This window comes from Bos javanicus, chromosome 7 (assembly GCF_032452875.1).
Source record: "Bos javanicus breed banteng chromosome 7, ARS-OSU_banteng_1.0, whole genome shotgun sequence".
In the NCBI taxonomy this organism is placed as follows: domain Eukaryota; kingdom Metazoa; phylum Chordata; class Mammalia; order Artiodactyla; family Bovidae; genus Bos; species Bos javanicus.
Window position 1 is genome coordinate 80,178,197 of NC_083874.1, and position 22,944 is coordinate 80,201,140.

General features: G+C 36.7%; 1 protein-coding gene across 8 annotated transcripts in view; it reads left to right on the forward strand.

Moving 5' to 3' along the window:
* The window catches only part of ZFYVE16 (zinc finger FYVE-type containing 16), a 51,619-nt gene that overhangs the window by 16,884 nt on the left and 11,791 nt on the right, over window positions 1-22,944 (forward strand). For 6 of the 8 annotated variants that reach the window (XM_061424285.1, XM_061424283.1, XM_061424284.1 and 3 more), the window contains 9 exons: window positions 126-2,398; window positions 4,344-4,440; window positions 7,317-7,478; window positions 10,136-10,278; window positions 12,086-12,458; window positions 13,643-13,765; window positions 17,490-17,645; window positions 19,138-19,362; window positions 21,961-22,043. In XM_061424285.1, the coding sequence (XP_061280269.1) occupies window positions 126-2,398; window positions 4,344-4,440; window positions 7,317-7,478; window positions 10,136-10,278; window positions 12,086-12,458; window positions 13,643-13,765; window positions 17,490-17,645; window positions 19,138-19,362; window positions 21,961-22,043 (3,635 nt within the window). Of the gene's footprint in view, window positions 1-125; window positions 2,399-4,343; window positions 4,441-5,277; window positions 5,333-7,316; window positions 7,479-10,135; window positions 10,279-12,085; window positions 12,459-13,642; window positions 13,766-17,489; window positions 17,646-19,137; window positions 19,363-21,960; window positions 22,044-22,944 lie in introns of those variants that run through there. The other 2 variants (XM_061424288.1, XM_061424289.1) reach the window with 2 other exon arrangements.

The window sequence follows — 22,944 nt, forward strand, 5'->3', positions numbered from 1 at the left end:
TTCTGCAAGAGAGTAATCTATCTCTGGTCTAAAAAAACAAGCTTAGAAGTTGTAGAAACCATAATATCTTTGTAATAATTTTGATTTGGGTCTCATCACTAACAGTATGTTCCTGTTTTAATTAGATGAACAAGATTATCTCCAAGATGCACAAAAGGCATACGATTCTAAGCACTATTCAGTCTCTTCAGAGTTGACTGCCTCACAAGTAACTTCATTGCTACCAAAGGATCAGCAGTGCATTAATTGTTGTGTCTCATCAGAAACAGGTTATGAGACAAATCAGATTGCCCTGAGTGAAAAAGGACTTGGGGGACTAACTTCTTTACAAAATGAAAAAAATGTAACAGGGCTTGATCTCCTTTCTTCTGTGGATGGCGGCACTTCAGATGAAATCCAGCCTCTGTATATGGGACGGTGTAGTAAACCTGTCTGTGATCTGATAAGTGACATGGGTAATTTAGTTCATGTAGCTAATAGTGAAGAAGATATTAAAAAATTATTGCCAGATGATTTGAAGTCTAGTGCAGATTCCTTGACTGGACTGGATTTATCTTCAGTGTCGGAAACTTTCTGTGTGTCTTCAGCAGACCATGGTAATAATGCAGTCAGAGAGGAACAGAACGATGTCAGCTTGGAATTACAAAACAGAGGAATCAGTGGAACTACAGAATTTGGTGTAAAAGTAGATACAGCACTTTCAGATTCATGTAATTACAATGAAAAAGAAAATTTAGAGGATAAAAAGATCTCTAATCAGTCAGAACCAGTTGCTGATTTTAACATGCCATCTGCTTTGACTCAACAAAGTTCCAAAGCGTTTGATGCCAAAGACCACCCACAGCACAAGAACCAGCCATGTGAATTAGTAAAAGCTGTTGGCTGTTTGGTAAAAGAGGAGGAAGAGGTGCCAGTTAAAGCTGCCACAGAATGCTTAAAAGAAGGAGGCAGCACAAGTGCTTTGTCTTGCAGTCTTCCAAAAGATGGAGGTTTATGCTTAAATGATCCAAATTTAAGAGATGAAAATTCCAAGTTACCTGACTTTTCCTTTGAGGAAGATAGGACTGCTGTATTTATAAAAGAATCTGCAAAAGAAGACTCAAGAAATGTAGATCTTAATGATAATAAAGATGTAATCCAAGATTCTGCTTCAGCTTTATATGTTTCAAGTGAAAATACATACTCCTCATTGTCCTGTCTTCCAGTACCTGGGTCTTTGTGTGGATCTTTAATTGACAGTAAAGGTCATGGTGATTTTTTACCCCAGAATGAAAATAAAGATAATGTACAGGATGCAGTGACTGTACATGAAGAAATACAGAAGAAAGTTACTTCAGGTGGGGAATCTTTTAAGGAGACTGATCTTTTGAAACAGGATAAATGTAAAAACATACTTCATCAGCCATTAACTGAAAAGATGGGAGATAGAAAGGTAGATTCTAACCAGATGGTAATTAGAGTTGAATCTATGGATTACGTTGATAACAGCAGTTCTTATACAGCTGCAGAATCTCAAATAGAGCTTTCTGGTGCTAGTGCCCCAGAATCTCCTGATCATTGTGAAGGTCTCACTTTTTCAAGCAATGATATTGATGGACAAGACTTAGATTACTTTAACATTGATGAAGGCATGAAAAGTGGCGCACCAATTAGTGATGCTGAACTTGATGCCTTTCTCACTGAACAGTATCTTCAGACGAGTAACATAAAATCATTTGAAGAAAATATAAATGATGCAAAACCTCAAATGAATCAGATAGATATGAAAGGCCTAGATGATGGAAATATTGATAATATATATTTTGATGCTGAAGCAGGAGCTACTAGGGAAAGTCCTGGTATTAATATGATTTGTGAAACAATTGATAAACAAAATACAGCTGAAAATGGTAGCCTTTCTTTAAGCGAAAAAAGTACAGTTACAGTTGAACAAGGGTTATCTAGCAGTAAGTCTGAGATTACAAATGAATTATCAACCTCTGATAGTAACAGTCAGTCTGTGCATGTTGGAGGGGCCAGGCCTAAGCAATTGTTTAGTGTTCCATCAAGAACAAGGAGTTCAAAGGAACCAAATAAACTCGATGTTCCAAATATGCCTGAAAGTAAACCTAGGACAGCAAATACCATTGTCGCAACCACCTGTACTACAGATTCTGTGACTGATCCTCAGGTTAGCTTCGATTCTAATTACATTGATATAGAAAGTAATTTTGAAGGTGGGTCCAGTTTTGTAACTGCAAATGAAGAATCTCTTCCTACAAACACTTGCAAAGATGGCCTTGTTTTGGGCCAGAAACAACCTACTTGGGTTCCTGATTCAGAAGCTCCAAACTGTATGAACTGCCAAGTCAAATTTACTTTTACGAAACGGAGACATCATTGCCGAGCATGCGGAAAAGTAAGCTATGAAAATGTTTGTCTTTTATTCTTTTGAGGCATTTTAAATGAAATGTTATGTGACAGAAGAACTGATTAATAGATGATTACAAGATTCAGTTAATTTAAAATCATTGTTTTTCATTTATGTGGAAATATATAAAGCCCTGCCATTTTTATAGATTGCTTGAGGTTTGAATAAATATCACAGTCATGGGTATTACATACTGGGAAATGAGGAACACTAATTTTTGTGAAATCTAACAATATGTGTCATTTTCTCCCTGACATTAACACATCAGATGCATGGAATTCAGTTTAATTCCAGTTTATCCTTGAATACTTAATTCCAGGACTACTATGCAAGCTAGTGTTACGCTTGATACCTGAGGTAAACACTGAGAAAAAAAGCAGATTGACTTGCATGAGGTTCAGAACGTTGAAGATGACTTCATTTGTGTTCTGTCTTGTCTGTGAATTCTAAGGCTTGCCTATAGAAATAACGTTGCATTTTTCCCCAGCATTTTCAGCTTTTCTTTAGTTGCTGCAAGTAGGGGCTACTCTTTAGTTGCAGCGTGCGGGCTTCTCACTGCAGTGATTTCTCTTGTTGCGGCTTAAGGGCTCCAGGGTGCTCAGGCTTCAGTAGTTGCGACTGAGCCCATGGGCTCAGTAGTTTCGACTCCCAGGCTCTAGAGCACAGGCTTAAGAGTTGTGGCACACGGGCTTAGTTGCTCTGCAGCGTGTGGGACCCTCCTGGATCAGGGATGCCTGTGTCTCCTGCATTGGCCAACAGGTTCTTGACCACTGAGCCACCAGTGTGTGTGTGTGTGTGTGTGTGTGTGTGTGTGGTGTGTGTGTGTGTGTGTGTGTGTGTGTGTCGTGTGTGTGTGTGTGTGTGTGTGTGTGTGTGTGTGTGTGTGTGTGTGTGTGTGTGTGCGTGTGTGTGTGTGTGTGTGTGTGTGTGTGTCGCTCAGTCCTGTCCGACTGTTTGCGACTCCATGGACTGTAGCCCCCCAGGCTTTTCTGTCTGTGGAATTCTCCAGGCAAGAATACTGGAGTGGACTGCCATTCCCTTCTCCAAATGTAAACCAGCTGCTGCTAAGTCGCTTCAGTTGCATCCGACCCTGTGCAACCCCATAGACGGCAGCCCACCAGGCTCCTCTGTGCCTAGGATTCTCCAGGCGAGAACACTGGAGTGGGCTGCCATTTCCTTCTCCACCAGGGAAGCCCTCTGTCTGTGTTGTTTGTTTGTTTTTAATTGAGTATAGTTTTACAATATTATGAAAGTTTCAAGTATACAACATAGTGATTCCCAATTTTTAAAGATAATACTCCATTTGTAGTTATTATAAAATACTGGCTATATTCCCTGTGCTGTACAACATATCCTAGTAGTTTATTTTACACTTGTTAGTTTATGCCTTTTAATCCTCTACCCCTGTCTTGCCCTTCCCCACTTTCCCCAGTGGTAGCCACTAGTTTGTTCTCTATAAATCTGAGTCTGTTTCTCTTTTGAATAACATTCTACTTTTAAAAGTTGTAAAGGAAGGAGACTTCCCTGACAGTCCAGTGGTTAAGACTGTACTTCCACTGCATGGAGTTTGGGTTTGATCCCTGATTGGGATTCGAAGATCTCACATGCAATGCAGCACAGCCAAAAAGTTTAAAAAAAAAAAAAGTGGGGTTGTAAAGGATGACAGAAAGGTTTTAAAATTGTGAACTTATTAAGAAAGTTTTTTTCTCTTCTAATTAGCATAATTGATTTAAAGGAATTCTCGTCAATAACAATTTTAAATTGTAGAAACCTCATTTAAGTAAAACAATAAAAATAAAAAGAATCATTTTAATAATTACCTATGATTATGATGATTAGAAAGATTGTCATGTAATCAGAAAAATGGTGTTTGCCTTCAGTAGGTATAACCATGCTTGAAACAAAATCAAATTTGATATTTTATTCTCTTCAGGTATTTTGCGGTGTCTGTTGTAATAGGAAGTGTAAATTGCAGTATCTAGAGAAGGAGGCAAGAGTATGTGTAGTCTGCTATGAGACTATTAGTAAAGGTGAGTATGAACCTGACATTTCTTCTTCCAGTAATTGAATATATCTTAAAAACAACTAGATTGTGACAAAGATAAACTTCTTTATTTTCTTAAGGCGAGGACCTAGTGTTGACTTATCTGGCTTAGGTGGGACATCCCAAGGCTTGGTTTCTCATCTTTTTGTTCCACTCTCACAATTATTACTACCAGTCTGGAAAGGAAGCATTCAGTTTCTGGGATGGCAGTTCATTAACTTTTAACAGGTACCAGGTCCCTAAATGCTGCATTTCATCCGCCTGTTTGTTTTTGTCACCATCATTGTCGTCCTCATCATCTTAATCTGAACATTTATAGAATACCTACCAGTAAATATTACCCAGTCTTATATATTAATAGCATAAGGCAAGATAATAGTTCCCACCTTATGGAAAATTACAACCTACCGTGGGAATGAAAGATAAGGTAGTAATATTTATAATTTTTATATAAATTCATAGGACTGTTACACTATTTATACAGTTTCGTCTTTTACATATTTCTCTCCTTTCTCAATTTTATAATTTTGTTTGTATGTTTAGTTTACTATTATTATCAGCAAAAATCTTGGTGGTCTTACTTTAGTTCTCACAGTTGTGTATGTGTCTATATATATGTATGTTTGTTTTTTTCTTCAAATACACGTTTGTTCTTTTGAGTAAGTACTTCTTGGCATTTATAAAGATTTGTTGACAGTTTAATTCCCAGCAAATATTACTTGGGACTTTTAAGACCAGACCTGTGCACTAGCTCAGGTACTGCTTCCTGTTAGCCAGGAGAATAAATACCTGATAATAATTTGTTTTTCTCTTTTGAATGAAGATAAATTTTTTCAGCAATTCTTCAAAAAGCTCTGATGTGAGTCTGTTAGCCTGAGGTAAGCTGCTTTACTCCCTGCTGTTGACCTCTGCTCTGGAAGATAATAGAGTGTAAATCTTTTAATATTTCCACAATACCACCAGTCTTTATGAAGAATTTAAGTACTTAAATCTTTTGCTTATGCCATTTCAGTAGCCTTTAAGACTACTGCTGGTACTGTTAGCCAAGCAATCGCTAGAATTAAGAAATCTTAGAGCAAGCTCCAACATAATTATCTCTCCTCGGTTAAAAATAAAGCAGCCATGAAGATTTGAAACATTCTTCGAGTTGACAAGTCAGATTTTTAGGTGAACATTAGAACATACTCTGACTCTGAGGATCCAGGAGAGAAGATACGGTCATTAAAGAAACCAACTAGGAAACTGAGATCAAGCATTAGTTTATTAAAGAAAATATTTTGAATGGATTTATTTAGATATCTGTTTTATTTATTCTGTTTTGATATAACATGTAATTTCATTTGTAGCTCTGTTTATCATTAATTTATACACCACAAGAAAACATAAATAAGTTACTTTAACACCAACGTTAGGGTTGAAAATAGTAGACATGATCATTTAAAATAATGTTACTAATAGAAAAATGGCTCGAGGACTCTTTTAGAACAAATTCCAGGAAAAAGAAAAGATAGTTTCGTTATAGACTGGATAATGAGGAAGTTGTGCTAAAACTGTGTAAGTTTTAAAGAAGCATGCATGTGAGTGCCATTACATAAACTTAGGGCAGGTTGGAAATTACTTTGAAACTCTGGGTATTGCGTTTGGATTTTGTTCGGTTAGAGGAAGTCATTGCATGAGGGTGCTAATTTAGTGGCGCTTGAAGACGGTTATTGTAGCAGTGGCAGCATTTGTAGCAGATCAGTTTGGAGAAATGCTTACGGGAGAGCTGCGAGTGCTGTTCCATGTTGTGTGGGTGAAACATCATTCAGCAGTGCTCAGGCACTGTTCAGTGCTTTAGAGGTCCAGCTGAAAACAAAACATGGGACGTTTTGATCTCATAGAGCTTATGAATGTGGGGAGTGATGGATAGGATAGCAAAGAGAATATCAGATGGTGATAGTATTCTAAATAAAAATAAAAGTGTAAGAGGGATAGATGGTAACAGATTTGGGGGCAAGAGGTGGTTATTTTAAAAGGTGGTAAGAATAAGGGCTTATGATACTATGGTATGTTAAGCAGAGACTTGAAGGAGATAAGAGAATAAAGCTATATGGAAGAACATGCCAGGCAGAGAGAACACTAACAGCAAAGACCCTAACCTAGAAGAGTGCTTGCTTCACTGTTGAAGAACAAGGAGGCCTCAGTGGCTGTATCATGATGAGTAAGTAGGATTTTAGTGAGAAATGATATCAGCTGACTAGGAAAGCAGAGGCGGGATTTATAGAAATGTAGACAAAGACATTTTCCTTCTTAGGAGAAGGAAATGGCAGCCCACTCCAGTGTTCTTTCTTGCCTGGAGAATCCCAGGGGCGGGGAAGTCTGGTGGGCTGCTGTCTATGGGTCGTCTGTGGGTTGCACAGAGTCGAACATGACTGAAGCGACTTAGCAGCAGCAGACTAAGACGGGGTCTTGTGGGCCACTGTAACAACTTAAAATTTCATTTTAGTAGGGAAGCCACTAAGGATTTTAAGCAGAAGAATGATACGATAAGGATTTATGTCTTAAAAGAATCACTAGGAACTATACTGGAAATAGACTCTAAGGGTGCAACGGCAAAAACAGATGGTCATATTAAATAACAATGATTTTCTTTAGTAAATACCAAACATAAGCCAAAATTATATTGAATTAACTAATTGGTAGCTTATACTGAAGTAGAATGCTGCCAACTAAAATAAGGAAGTAAGAATGTTATCTTTCCCACGTGCCACTTCTCGTTTAGCCATTTGATTTCTTTCTCCTTACAACTTGAAAAATAGAATATTTATCATAACTTACTTTGAAGTTTAAAAACATCTGAGATGAATTTTTTTCCCTTTATAGCTCAGGCATTTGAAAGGATGATGAGTCCAACTGGTTCTAATCTTAAATCTAATCATTCTGATGAGTGTGCCACCGTCCAGCCTCTTCAGGAGACTCAAACATCAAGTATACCTTCACCTACAACTTTACCAATCTCAGCACTTAAACAACCAAGCGTTGAAGGTAACTAGAAGAAAATTCTGTCTAATATTAAAGATAAATTATTAAAATAGAAGTTTTCTAGTATTCAGGAATCTAGTGAGAACAGAGAACCTTAGACTAGCTGCCAGAAGGAACTTAATACAGGGGACTGGTTAGAAGGGTATGTATGTTAGAAGGGTAGAAGAACAAAAAGGGCATGCTCAAGTGACGCTCAAGGGTGGAAGAAAAGCTGTGACAAACCTAGACAACGTATTAAAAAGCAGAGACATTACTTTGCCAACAGAGATCCGTCTGGTCAAAGCTGTGGTTTTTCCAGTAGTCATGTATGGATGTGAGAGTTGGACCATAAAGAAAGCTGAGCACCAAAGAACTGATGCTTTTGAACTGTGGTGTTGGAGAAGACTCTTGAGAGTCCCTTGGACTGCAAGCAGATCAAACCGGTCAATCCTAAAGGAAATCAGTCCTGAATATTCATTGGAAGGACTGATGCTGAAGCTGAAACTCCAATACTTTGGCCACCTGATGTGAAGAGCCAACTCATTGGAAAAGACCCTGATACTGGGAGGGATTGAAGGCGGGAGGAGAAAGGGATGACAGGATGAGATGGTTGGATGGCATCACAGACTCAATGGACATGAGTTTGGGCAAACTCATGGAGATAGTGAAGGACAGGGAGGCCTGGTGTGCTGCAGTCCATGGGGTCTCAAAACGTCAGACACAACTGAGTGACTGAACAAGTGACTCAGAGATTAGTAAGTGCAGAAAGCAGCTGCTATCCCTAGGGTTAGGAGAATGAAAGGGGAGAGTCAGTGTTACTAGAACTTAGTACAGGAAAACCAGGAGATGCTTGGTTCTCAGATGTGGTGCTCATGGATTAGGGTACCACATCATGAGGCTGGTGCTGTTGCTTCTAGAGGAACACCAAGTGGCAAATGCTGGGGCCACTGAGGAGCCTCATAGGATTGGTGTTAAGATAACTGAAGGAGTGTTCCCAGCTTGATTAATTGATTGATGTAAGGAGTACTGAAATTCACGGGACATGTTAGGTATATCTGGTAGTGGTGCTGCTGCAGAGATCCTGGCAGAAACTAGAAACAGAAAGAATTCCTTCTCTTCCCACCTTTCAGTCTTCAACCAGTGCCTGTCATTAGTACCTGTGACCAGAACCAACTAGCACGGGGGGCTGGGAATTGCACCTTTCAGATGTCCAAAGAGTATCACAGAACACCATATAGAAGGGTGGGCTTGGATTTGAAAGACAATAGGTAAATAATTGGCATGTCTCCCTTTCCTTAAAAATCTATTTTTAAATGTGTATTTCACTACAATAAAAAATGTTTCTTATATCTTCTAAAAAACTTTTAAAGATTTAAAAACCTTTGGGCACTCTGTTCTTTTTTACAACCTATTGTAGTAGGTTGTAGGATCTTGAGTAAAACCTGTATAGACCTTCATTTAATTTTCAAATTAAAGTATAGCTGATTTACAGTGTTGTGTTAGTTTCAGGTGTATGGTGCAGTGATTCGGTTACATATGTATATATATTCTGTTGCAGATTCTTTCCCTTATAGGTTATTATAAAATATTGAGTGTAGTTCCCTATGCTATTCAGTACTGTGTATATTTTTTTTAACATAAACTATTAGTCTGTAACATGCTAGAAGATAACTGATTGTCAGACATATTCAAGTACTTCTGTCAACTATTTTGAGTTTCACTTCTCTCTCACTTAATAGCTATTTTCTATTTATCACTGTAACTTAAATAATGAGGTTCAGCATGTATGGTTATTATAACTCTAAAGATGATGAGTCCACTTTTTAAAATATTTATATATTTTCTTATATTGACTTTAAAATTATTAAATTATGAAGCATTGCAAATATAAGAAAGATACCTTTTAAAATATATCCACCCATGTTGCAGAAATTATATATGAGTCCAGTTTTTTCGGTGTTATTTGTATTATGATATGGAAAGTTGGTCCTTTTGATGTTTATATGTTCTAAAATCTGGTAGGAATTTTCATAACCTTCCTCCATAGATGCTTTTTAACAAAAGAAAACAGATATTTATGCTGACATCTAGTTATTTCCTCCAAATCTGAGAGAAAAATATTAATTACTATTAAGAAATGTAAATTAATTGTATTAAAAAATGTAAATATCCAACATTATAAGAACAAAACATGTGCTTCTGTTAGAAGTAGAAATTGACCTCTGATGCACAAGTGATCCCATTTCTTTTTTTAGATTTTTTATGCTTCTTTCTTCTGTTCTTAATACTTTTTTCCCTTTGCTTATCTACCATGCTCTGATCTATTCCATTTTCCCTCCCTGTGTCTGAGTCCCTAAATTTCATTTGGTCTCCATACTCACAAAGTTAGCCTTAATGATATAGGCTTTAAATCTGCATCTGATGTCCTTAAGGTATAACGTCTCCTGAATACTCTTTCTGACTTCGGGATTCCTAGGGCCAGCCCTGCCTTTGTGGGAATTAGGAAAAAAACTATTCTGGGTAGATGAATCACAAAAAGCCATTTCTGTAGGCCTTGAAACCCTGAAATGCAGGGCTTGCCAATAGTTAGAAAAAGCTTTTGAAAACTTTTCCTGACCTATTTAATATTAAATCATTGCAATATCAAATTAAAATGCTTTACTTTTTTAAACTGATTCTAGGATTATGCTCCAAAGAACAGAAGAGAGTATGGTTTGCAGATGGTATATTGCCCAATGGTGAAGTTGCAGATACAACAAAATTATCATCTGGAAGTAAAAGATGTTCTGAAGACTTTAGTCCTCTCTTACCTGATATGCCGTTGGTAAGGAATCTAAAGAATGACTTGTTAATTTAGTAAAATTTTATTTTATAGGTAATTCCTTGCATGATTCTTAGAGTCGTTTAGTTGCTAAGTCATATCTGACTCTTTGGCGACCCCGCAGACTATGGCCTGCCAGATTCCTCAGTCCATGGGATTTCCCAAGCAAGAATACTGGAGTGGGTTGCCATTTCCTTCTCCAGGGGATGTGCCTGACCCTGGGGTTGAACCTGCACCTCCTGCGTTGGTAGACGGATATTTTACCACTGAGGCACCAGGGAAGCCCCTGATTACTAGAGTACTTTTTAAAAAAGGCTTTGAGCTTCATTAAATGAGAAACATATGATGTAGTGAATATATTTTAGATTTTATTTTTTAATGTCAGTTTAAGGCAGTGATTCTTAAATTTTTTTTTTTATCTCAGGACCCCTTTATGCTCCTAAAAATTATTGAGAACTCAAAAGAACTGCAGGTTATGTGGGTTATGTTTATTAATAATTACTGAATTAAAACTGACAAAAATTTTAAATTAAAAATAAACTCATTAATAGAAATAATATTTTTATGAAAAGTTTTCAAAATAAAAGTTTAGTGAGAGGAATAACATTGTTTTATATTTTGTGTGAATTTCTTTAACATCTGGCTTAATAGAAGATAGATTCTTACATCTACTTCTAAATTCAGTCTGTTGTGATATGTTGTTTTAGTTAAATGAAGAAAATCCTGGGACCTCACTGACTTCCTGAAAGGGTGTTGAGATCCCTGGACCACATTTTGAGAACCCCTAGTATGGGGAAATAGAACTGAGATTTAGTAAGGCAATTTAGACTAATTTGTTTAATGATTTTCAAACATTCAGTGAAGTATCTGATGGTAGTATATATGTTTATATTTATACAGATGTACTAGGTGTTAAATAGAAGACAGAATCCAAACCCACTAAGAACTCTTAATTGTAAAATAGTAATATACTTTAAAAAGTAAGTATGGACATATGAAGTAGAAATCTTATTTATTCATTAAACACATTTATTGAGCATCTCCTCTGAGCCAGTTACCTGGTTTATCCAGGGTACATACATTAGACAAGATGCACATGTATCCTCTCTTCAAGTTTCCATACTATATAAACTTATGTTGTTTGTCAGTAAGAGTTCATGAGCTAGGTTTTACAAGGAGCCGTAATTACCAAAAGTATGTTCCTTAGCTAGCACCTACCCTCAATCAGTATTTTAACAAAATGGAATTTTTACAGAGGCTAGTATTACTTGAGTTCATAAACAGTTCTCTATTGACTCAGGTTTGGCCAGTCTTAAAAAAAAGGGGGAGGGGGGCTTAATTGAAGCAGATTTGATGTATAGTTATTCCAGACGGCTACTGTTGTGGAGTATATCTACCATTTTGCTTCCTAACCACTCTCCCTCTCTGCCTTCTCCCCTTTTCCTCTCCCTTGCCACCTCCCAGCCAGGCTTTTTTGTCTATTAGGAGGAGGAGTGCCTTGGGTTGAACTAATAAACATGCTCACTTTGTGGTATGGAATAGGATCCTGAAGTTGTCCTTGCCTCCTTTTTCCAGTCTATAAAATTAAAGTCATACTTACCTGAGCATATAGTAAAGCTAAACCTGTGTTCTTGAATTTAGAAGCAAGATGGTACTGTTTTTTGGGAAATTTGGCTTCTAAAGAATTTCTGAGCCCATTTTGATTTTATTTATTCTTTTTCAAAAGATATCTTTGACTGTCTACAATCAATATTTCACATTTGAGCAGAGACCCTGAACTGATTTGGGCTTTTTCCTCCATATTTCACAGATGGTAAACACAGTGGATCATGCCCATTCTACTCCAGTGGAAAAACCAAACAGTGAGACAGAAGATACAAGAAATGAGATAATTCAAAGTCCTACTTCTCAGGTTCCACCTGTGGAAAAATTGCCTACAAACACAGGAACTGAGGGGTTGCCTACATCTGCTTCTTTTACACTAGATGATGATGTTTTTGCAGAAACTGAGGAACCATCAGGTCCTACTGATGTCTTGGTTAACAGCAGTTTACCTGTTGCTAGTACTTCAGACTATAGGTTGTTGTGTAGTATTGATAATGTTTGCAATAAGATGAGTCTTCTACCTGATGATGAGGACAGCTTGCCCCCTCTTCTGGTTACATCTGGAGAAAAGGGATCAGGTAGGATAGCAGTTATTTAAATTTAAAAAGGAGTTTTGTTGTTTTTTTTTTTTTAAAGAAGAATATATTGATGAATTTTGTCTCTGATATATGAAATGTATTTTTTTAAACTTACTGTGGTTGAAATATGTATGATGGCATGGAACACTAGTTTGCAAAAAGTCTTACTGTATACAAACAATTCTAAAAATATCTGACCTCTTGAGTTGATTTGAATGTGATTCATGTATCTGGGTCCCTAATTTAAAGTCCGGTACAACAGAGAAATTCATAGGCTTTAAGTCTTTTATTAGTTTTGACTCCATATCATTTTTTTTTTAAGATGCATAGTACCTAAAGAAAAGAATATTGGATTGGATGACAGAAATAGAAATTTTAGTTCCTCATCTGCTACATGATATACCTATGACTTGAAGTATAATTTAATCTTTTGGGCCTCAGCTTCCTTTGTAAAAGAACATAATTTAGGTGGTCTCCAAGGACCTTTCTAAGCTGGAGATTCTGTGGCTATCTGCCACCTTGGAATAGTTCCCTAAGAATACATCCATGTAACTCCAGGCCTTATGCTGCATCCCACGTGAAATGATTACGTTCTGTGCCTCATAGTATAGGAGCATGAAGCCTAGGATCTCTGTTCTGTAAGTAGGAGCTATTTCATGATCCTGGTGATGGTGGCAAAAAAATACTGTAAGCCCTGTTCTTTGCATGCCATTGGTATATTTTCCTGTTGATTGTCAAGTTCTTTCTTAGCCACTTATCACTGACCTAAGGCATATCACAGCAAGCAGTATATACAATTTGGGTCTAGACTACTTTTATAGTTGCAAATTTTAGAATTTGTAATTGGAGTGGCTGGCAGATTGGAATCCACTTTAGAAAACTGTCTTAAAAGCTTAAAGCTGCTGAAATTTAATCAACATGGTTTGTGCATAGACTATATATACATATAATATAATTGATCAGAATTTATATGTATTCTAATATTAATATATTCACATAAATTGAAAAGTAAAAATTAGTAGTATATAACAGTTGTCTGGTTGTTGATTGATTTCATGAGATGTGTTTTTGCTTTTTAACTGGGATCAAGTCATTGGTGGATTTATAAATGTGGCTTTTTTGTGATAGGCATATTTAACAGGAGACATCTTTATTCTAATTAATATGTTGTTTTCATGTTTTAGTGCCTGTAGTAGAAAAACACCCATCTCATGAACAGATCATTTTGCTTCTTGAAGGCGAAGGTTCTTGTCCTGTTACATTTGTCTTAAATGCTAATCTACTTGTGAATGTCAAGTTAGCATTTTGTAAGTAACGATTTATTTTTCTTTGCCTAATTGGTAAGCAGGATTTCTGAATAATTAATTTCATTGTCAGGTTAAATTTTGATTGACAACTGTAAAAAAATAAGCAGTATTGGATATTGATTTTTTTAGTCAAAAATTACATGAATAAATTTTGCAGTTTCACATGCAGTGATTTTTGAAGTAATAGTTTAAAGATTTTTACTCAGTTCAGTTGCTCAGTCGTGTCTGACTCTTTGCGACTCCTTGGACTGCAGCATGCCAGGCCTCCCTGTCCATCACCAACTCCCGGAGCCTACTCAAACTCATGTCCATTGAGTCTGTGACGCCATCCAACCATCTCATCCTCTGTCATCCCCTTCTCCTCCCACCATCAGTCTTTCCCAGCATCAGGGTCTTTTCAAAAGAATCAATTCTTCGCATTAGGTGGCCAAAGTATTGGAATTTCAACTTCAGCATCAGTTCTTCCAATGAATATTCAGGACTGATTTCCTTTAGGATGGACTGGTTGGATCTCCTTGCTGTCCGAGGGACTTTCAAGAGTCTTCTCCAACACCACAGTTCAAAAGCATCAATTCTTCGGTGCTCAACTTTCTTTATATTCCAGCTCTTGCATCCATACATGACTACTGGAAAAATCATAGCTTTGACTAGACGGACATTTGTCGGCAAAGTAATGTCTCTGCTTTTTAGTATGCTGTCTAGGTTGGTCATAACTTTTCTTCCAAGGAGCAAGCATCTTTTAATTTAATGGCTGCAGTTACCGTCTGCAGTGATTTTGGAGCTCCCAAAAATAAAGTCTGTCACTGTTTCTATTGTTTTCCCATCTATTTGCCATGAAGTGATGGGATGAGATGCCATGATCTTAGTTTTCTCAATGTTGAGCTTTAAGCCAACTTTTTCACTCTCCTCTTTCACTTTCATCAAGAGGCTCTTTAGTTCCTCTTCACTTTCTGCCGTAAGGATGGTGTCATCTGCGTATCTGAGGTTATTGATATTTCTCCCGGCAATCTTGCTTCCAGCTTGTGCTTCATCCAGCCCAGCATTTTGCATGATGTACTCTGCATAGAAGTTAAATAAGCAGGGTGACAATATACAGCCTTGAGGTACTCCTTTCTGGATTTGGAACCAGTCTGTTGTTCAATGTCCAGTTCTAACTGTTGCTTCTTGACCTGCATACAGATTTCCCAGGAGGCAGGTTGGGTGGTCTGGTATTCCCATCTCTTTCAGAATTTTCCACAGTTTGTTGTGATCCACACAGTCAAAGGCTTTGGCATAGTCAATAAAGCAGAAATAGATGTTTTTTTGGAACTCTCCTGCTTTTTTGATGATCCAGCGGATGTTGGCCATTTGATCTCTGGTTCCTCTGCCTTTTCTAAAACCACCTTGAACATCTGGAGGTTCGCAGTTCATGTACTGTTGAAGACTGGCTTGGAGTATTTTGAGCATTACTTTGCTAGTGTGTGAAATGAGTGCAGTTGTGTGGTAGTTTAAGCATTCTTCGGCATTGGATTTCTTTGGGGTTAGAATGAAAACTGACTTTTTCCAGTCCTGTGGCCACTGCTGAGTTTTCCAAATTTGCTGGCATATTGAATGCAGCACTTTCATAGCATCATCTTTTAGGGTGTGAAATATCTCAACTGGAATTCCATCACGTCCACTAGCTTTGTTTGTAGTGATGCTTCCTCAGGCCCACTTGACTTCGCATTCCAGGATATCTGGCTCTAGGTGAGGGATCACACCATCGTGATTATCTGGGTCATGAAGATCTTTTTTGTATAGTTCTTCTGTGTATTCTTGCCACCTCTTAATATCTTCTGCTTCTGTTAGGTCCATACTATTTCTGTCCTTTATTGAACCCATCTTGCCATGAAATGTTCCCTTGGTATTTCTGATTTTCTCGAAGAGATCTCTAGTCTTTCCCATTCTATTGTTTTCCTGTATTTCTTAGCATTGATCACTGAGGAAGGCTTTCTCATCTCTCCTTGCTGTTCTTTGGAATTCTGCATTCAGATGAGTATATCTTCCTTTTCTCCTTTGCCTTTTGCTTATCTTCTTTTCTCAGGTATTTGTAAGGCCTCTTCAGACAACCATTTTGCCTTTTTGCATTTCTTTTTCTTGGGGATGGTCTTTATCACTGCCTCCTGTACAATGTCACAAACCTCCGTCCATAGTTCTTCAGGCACTCTGTCTGTCAGATCTAATCCCTTGAATCTGTTTGTCACTTCCACTGTATAATCATAAGGGATTTGATTTAGGTCATACCTGAATGGTCTAGTGGTTTTCCCTACTTTCTTCAATTTGGCAATAAGGAGTTCATGATCTGAGCCACAGTCAGCTCCCTGTCTTGTTTTTGCTGACTGTATAGAGCTTCTCCATCTTTGGTTACAAAGAATATAATCAGTCTGATTTTGGAGTTGACCATCTGGTGATATCCATGTGTAAAGTCGTCTTTTGTGTTGTTGGAAGAGGGTGTTTGCCATGACCAGTGCATTCTCTTGGCAAAACTCTATTAGCCCTTCATTCTGTCCTCCAAGGCCAAATTTGCCTGGTACTCCAGGTATTTCTTGACTTCCTACTTTTGAATTCCAGTCCCCTCTAATGAAAAGGACATTTTTTATGGGTGTTAGTTCTAGAAGGTCTTGTAGGTTTTCATAGAACTGTACAACTTCAGCTTTGTTAGCATTACTGCTCCAGTCATAGACTTGGATTACTGGGATATTGAATGGTTTGCCTTGAAAACAAACAGAGATCATTCTGTCGTTTCTGAGATTGCATCCAAGTACTGCATTTTGGATTCTTTTGTTGACCATGATGGCTACTCCATTTCTTCTAAGGGATTCTTGCCCAGAGTAGTAGATGTAATTGTCATCTGAGTTAAATTCACCCATTCCAGTCCATTTCAGTTCACTGATTACTAAAATGTCAGTGTTCGCTCTTGCCATCTTCTGTTTGACCACTTCCAATTTGCCTTGATTCATGGACTTAACATTCCAGGTTCCTTGCAGTATTGCTCTTTATTTTTTTTTTAATTTATTTGTTTTAATTAGAGGCTAATTACTTTACAATATTGTATTGGTTTTAATATTGCTCTTTATAGCATAGGACTTTACTTCTGTCACCAGTCACATCTACAACTGGATATTGCTTTTGCTTTGGCTCCGTCTCTTCTTTTCTTTCTGGAGTTATGTCTCCGCTGATTTCCAGTAGCGTATTGGGCACCCACCGACTGGGGGAGTTCCAGTGGACCACATTTTGTCAGACCTCTCCACCACGACCTGTCCGTCTTGGGCAGCACTACAGGGCATGGCTCATAGTTTCATTGAGTTAGACAAGGCTCTTGTCCGTGTGATCAGATTGGTTAATTTTCTGTGATTGTGGTTTTCATTCTGCCTGCCTCTGGTGGAGAAGGATAAGAGGCTTATGCCAGCTTCCTGATGGGAGAGACTGACTGAGGGGGAAACTGGATCTTGTTCTGAGGGCGGGGCCATACTCAGTAAATCTTTAATCCAATTTTCTATTGATGGGTGGGGCTCTGTTCCCTCCCTGTTATTTGACTTGAGACCAAAACTATTGAAGTAATCTTACATAGTTACACAAGTCATCTTACACAATTCAGTTTAAGTTTTGTGAGAACATTGGGGAAATAAGGAGTTTGAAAAGTTGTGCTTCATGCAAAGGACAATTAGAAGCTGACATTTATAGTTGTATGCTTTTGTCACTTAAGATTCCTCAGACAAATACTGGTACTTCTCAACCAATGGATTGCATGGCTTGGGACAGGCAGAAATTATTATTCTATTGCTATGTTTGCCAAATGAAGATACTATTCCTAAGGACATATTCAGACTGTTTATCACCATTTATAAGGATGCTCTGAAAGGTACAGTATTTTATTTTTAACTGTTCAGACCAGGGGATGGATAAATGAGGGGCATTTTTGCTTTTAGCAGTGCTAACTGTACTAAAGGTTTATTTTATGACGAGATTACTTATTACCTAAAAGAGCTTAGTTATCATTTTCAGTCTCCTTAAATCTAGCATTTTACATGACTATTGTCTTTATTGTTTTTTTTTTTTTCCTATTTTAAAAGGTAAAATATATTTACTTTCTTGATCTTCTTATGTGTCTACACAGTAGTCCCCCTTTATCTGCAGGGGATAAGTTCCAAGACCCCAGTGGCTGCCTAAAACTGGAAATGGTACCAAACCCTATTGTACTATTTTTCTGTAGTAGATATATACTATATGAAAAATAGCATATATGTATATATATATAATATATATATGTGTGCTGTGCTTAGTTGCTCAGTTGTGTCTGACTCTTTACGACCCTATGGACTGCAGCCTACCAGGCTCCTCTGTCCATGGAGATTGTCCAAGCAAGAATACTAGAGTAGGTTGTGATGCCTTCCTCCAGGGGATCTTCCCAACCCAGGGATTGAACTCAGGTCTTCTGTATTGCAGGCGGACTTTTTACTGTCTGAGCCACCAGAGACATCTAAGAATACTGGAGTGGGTAGCCTATCCTATCCCTTCACAGGAGGGCTTCCCGACCCAGGAATCGAACCAGGGTCTCCTGCATTGCAGGCGGATTCTTTACCAGCTGAGCTACTGGGAAAGCCACACACATACCACACGCATACTATTTTTTCATACATAACTATGAAGAAGCTTAATTTATAAATTAGGCAGAGTAAGAGAACATCCGAATTGCCAACATCACTTGTCTTGTGCCTTGGGGCCAATATTAAGAAAAATAAGGCTTACCTGATGATGGTCAAGGAGGCCTTGCTTGCTGTGGTCCATGGGGTCGAAAAGAGTCGGACACGACTGAGCAACTGAACTAAAAAAAAAAAAAAAAGGCTTACCTGAACACAAGCACAGTGACTGTAACAGTTGATCTAATAACGGAGACTACTACTGAGTGACTGATGGCCTGTAGCATATACAGTGTGAACATGCTGGACAGATGACCCAAGGTGTGGTTCACATCCCAGTGGGGCAGAGCAGGATAGCAAGAGATTTATGTAATTTTCCAGTTAATATTTTTGGACCATAGTTGACCAGAGGTAACTAAAACCATGGAAAGGTTGTATAAGATTTGGGGAACATGATGACTTTCACTTGACCTTGAAGTAAGGAGAAAAATTTAAAAACACCCATGGTTAGAAACATTCACAAATTTTTGTCCACAATTTCCAGTCCTCAGAAATAACTGAACTTTGTGCACACAAGGTATTTAATGCTTCTTCAAGAGTGAAAGTAAGGAAAATATATTGCTTTTCTTTAAGAAAGTTTATATTGGGACATTCAGACTCAGAATGCCACTTGAAAACAATTTAAAGTCTTTTTATTAATGATTTTATTTCTAGGAAAATACATAGAAAACTTGGACAGTATTACCTTTACTGAGAGTTTTCTCAGCAGCAAGGATCATGGAGGATTTTTATTTATTACACCTACTTTTCAGAAACTTGATGATCTCCTATTACCAAGTAATCCTTTTCTTTGTGGAATTCTTATCCAGAAGCTAGAGATTCCATGGGCAAAGGTTTTTCCTATGCGTTTAATGTTGAGATTGGGTGCAGAATATAAAGGTAAGTTTTAGAGTAATAAATTATATAGGTTCATATACTGACTGTAAATAAGAATTTCACATATCATTAAAATGAATTTTTAATGTATTAATGGGACTACTTTTGTTTTGATGTACTTTTAAAATTCTAAAACAGCCCTCCTCTGGTACAAGATTAGACAACCTTGATATGTTACGAGTTTGTAGATGTTCCTAATTATTATATTATTAACTTACCTTAAAATTTTTTTTGAACTTCAAAACAAAACACAGAAAACCTTGAAAAGTTTTCTTGAAAGTAGTTACTGTTAAGGAGTTCATTTTGTTATGTTGCTTATGTATTAAGAAGATAAATCATTGTGCCCCACCCCAATTTGTACATACTATAATGACAGACATAAATGACTGTGAAGTAATGGTCAAGGCTTATGTATATTTCTAAGGTTATCTCTAAGCTAAAATAATTTCTGTGTTAAACTTTTTTGAATTCACACCTTTCTTTATCCCTCACAGAAAAGAATAATTTATTTATTGCATGTAAAGTATATCACATATAAGGAAAATTTAGGCATTTGCTTCTAATTGAATGGATATTTTCTTGGAGGAAAATTAAATGTAGAGAAGTTATAAAAGTGACCATTACTATTTCAAAAAGGACAAATTCCATGAAAGAGACATACATTTAAATCTATTTGGCAAATTTATTAAACTCTAATTTGAGGGGGTGGTCCTTACCATTTGAGATTTAAATATGTGATACTATTAAATTGTGTTGTAAGAAGTGAAAAATTAACTTTCGTCTCAGGCTTTGTACTGTGAACCAAAGAGCTTAAGAGATAGCATTCTGAGCCACGTGTTTCATCCATTCAGGCTCATGTTTTGTCTCTGATACTAATATTTGAATGTTACTTTAGGAAAGTTAGGTCAAAATACTGGCTAATCTTAAATCGTTATGGAACATAATAATCTATAAATTTGGCCAGTATTTTTGCCAGTATCACTTCTATATACTAAATCTGTTTTTCTTATACTGAAAATAGGAAAATTACAGAGTAATATTTTGAAAGACTTCTCAAAATATCAGGTTGGAGGTGGAAAGCTATGATAGCTGTTTAGTGGTAATGAGAAAAATTACCAGTTATACACAGAAGTTAATTAGTCTCTGTTTTCTGAGTTCTTTGTGTTTTGCTGGATTTTAGATAGACCAGCATTTTGATGTAACTGGTGTTCATGCCACTTTAGACTAGAATTTGAAATTGTGGGATGTGTGTGTATGTGTGTGATTATTTTGTTGTAAAGATAATATACCTATGGAGAAGTTCATTGCAAAAGTTAAGAGTCCCAAGATTAAAGACTGAAAACTGTCTGAAATTAGTGATTTTCCAATAGGAATTTCCTGTACTTTTATGTTGAGACTATTTGGAATATCATTAAATGTTGAATTAGATGATTTATGAAGTCCCTTTGTAACTGACAGAATGTCATTCTAAGTCATAACCTTTTGAAGATTAATTTTTTAGGTAAAATTACCTCTATCAAGCTGCAATGGATGCTCCCTATTCATATAAAATGAAGTAAAAAAGTCAGCCTTTACCTTAATCATATTGTTTCCCATTTTAATGTGTTTTACCACTAACTTACATTTTTTCTGTATTCTCTGTCATCCAAATAGCTTAGTTGTCATTTTTTAAAACTAAAAAAATATGTTTGTATATAGCAAAGATGTGAGTTACCCTTAATTTTTTTTAAGTAGATAATGTCAGGTGTGTTTTCTTAGAATCTTAAAAAAGTACATTTATATAATAGGTATCAAAGAGGTTTATTTAATCTAAGCTGAGGACTGAAATTCCCAGTTTAACATGTCTGATTTTTACCATCATAGAAATAGTCTTATCTTCCTGTTCTTACTTTCCTTTTCTTCCAGAAGTCCTGCTGCATTGCCACCGAGGTACTTGTCTCTGTTGGTGTGCAGTGTTTATAGTGTCCTAGAGAAAGAGAAGAGTAGTTAGCTGACAGATTCCACGTCACTTCTTTGCACTATCTTCCTGCATGTTCCTTTTATCATGCTGATCCAAGAACTATATCATCCATAAATTAACACAATTGAACATTATTTACAATTGCCTTAAAAATCTTGAATTCTTCATACTTTGTTTTAAATTTTCAGAATGTTTCTTTTTAAATTATCAGAATTTTATAGAGGTCCAGCCAGTTATGGTGATTTCCCAGACATTATAATGTTTGTAAACAACATGTATGATGAAAAGATTAAGTGCTTTGGAATTGAGCAATCCTGGTTACATATCTCTTTTACTAGTTATTAGCTTAGAAACCACAGGGTTATTAACCTCTGTCTACTTCCCATTTGTAAAGTAAGTAGATACACTTGCCTAATTGGGTTGTTAATGCGATTTAAAGAGGAAACTGTATATAGAGGTCCCAGTTCAATGTAGCATCTAGTACATACCCAGTATGTGTTAATGTCACCTCTTACTCTCCCCAAAGATCCGAATAAGTGGTATTTATTCATAAATTTTGAAAAATGAGAATTAACAGTAATAAATTCAAGGCTTCTTTTGGTTTTTGTTGATGGTAACCAGTTTTCTATTCTTATATATAGCATATCCTGCTCCTTTAACAAGTATCAGAGGCCGAAAACCTCTTTTTGGAGACATAGGACACACTATTATGAACTTACTTGTTGTGAGTAATTGAACTATTTTATTAAGTATTCTTATATTGTTACTTAAATTAATTTAGCAAATTTATATATTTATTTTTTTCTATTTTAATTTGGCATATTTGGTATAATGAAAGTTCATTTATAATAAATCCTAACTTATTTAACATAATGAGCTTTCTTGATGAAGTGCTTTTAGAACACATTTCTTCATGTATACCTGATTTAGATTGCCTGTGATTCATTCATTCAGCTGCAGTGCTTACATATTTAGGTAATGTGAGGTTTACACAGTTGTTGAAGTTTTAGTAAAAGTATAGTCAATCAGTTTGGTGATTTTGAGCAATCTGGCCTAAGTCATCTCTTTTTTACTAGAAACTATTGGATTAGATGATTTCTGGTTCCCTTGTACCTCTAATTTCTCTAATTTTGTGTTTACCTTTTATTATAGAAAAGTATTTCAGTGGACTTGCTTTTATTTATAAATGTTCAGTTAGAAGACCTATTTTGGAAGATCTGTAACTGGAAAGAGGAGTGCAAGTGTTAGTCACTCAGTCATGTCTGACTCTGTGACCCCGTGGACTGTAGCCTGCCAGGCTCCTCTTTCCATGGAATTCTCCAGGCAAGAATACTGGGTATCCAGTTCCTTCTCCATGGGATCTTCCCAACCCAGGGATTGAACCCAGGTCTCCCACACTGAAGGAAGATTCTTTACCATCTGAGCCACCAAGGAAGCCCCAAAGAAAAGATTAGAACACCCTCAAATACTACAGAGTTCTTCCTGAAAATATTTTTTATATTATTATAAAGTAGTTGGAAGGATTAGTTTGTTTGTGAAGTTGGCATTGCTTTCTGGATGGCATTTTGATAGTTATGTATAACAAGTTTAAAAATGACAGATACTCTTTAAAAAAAGGATTTGAT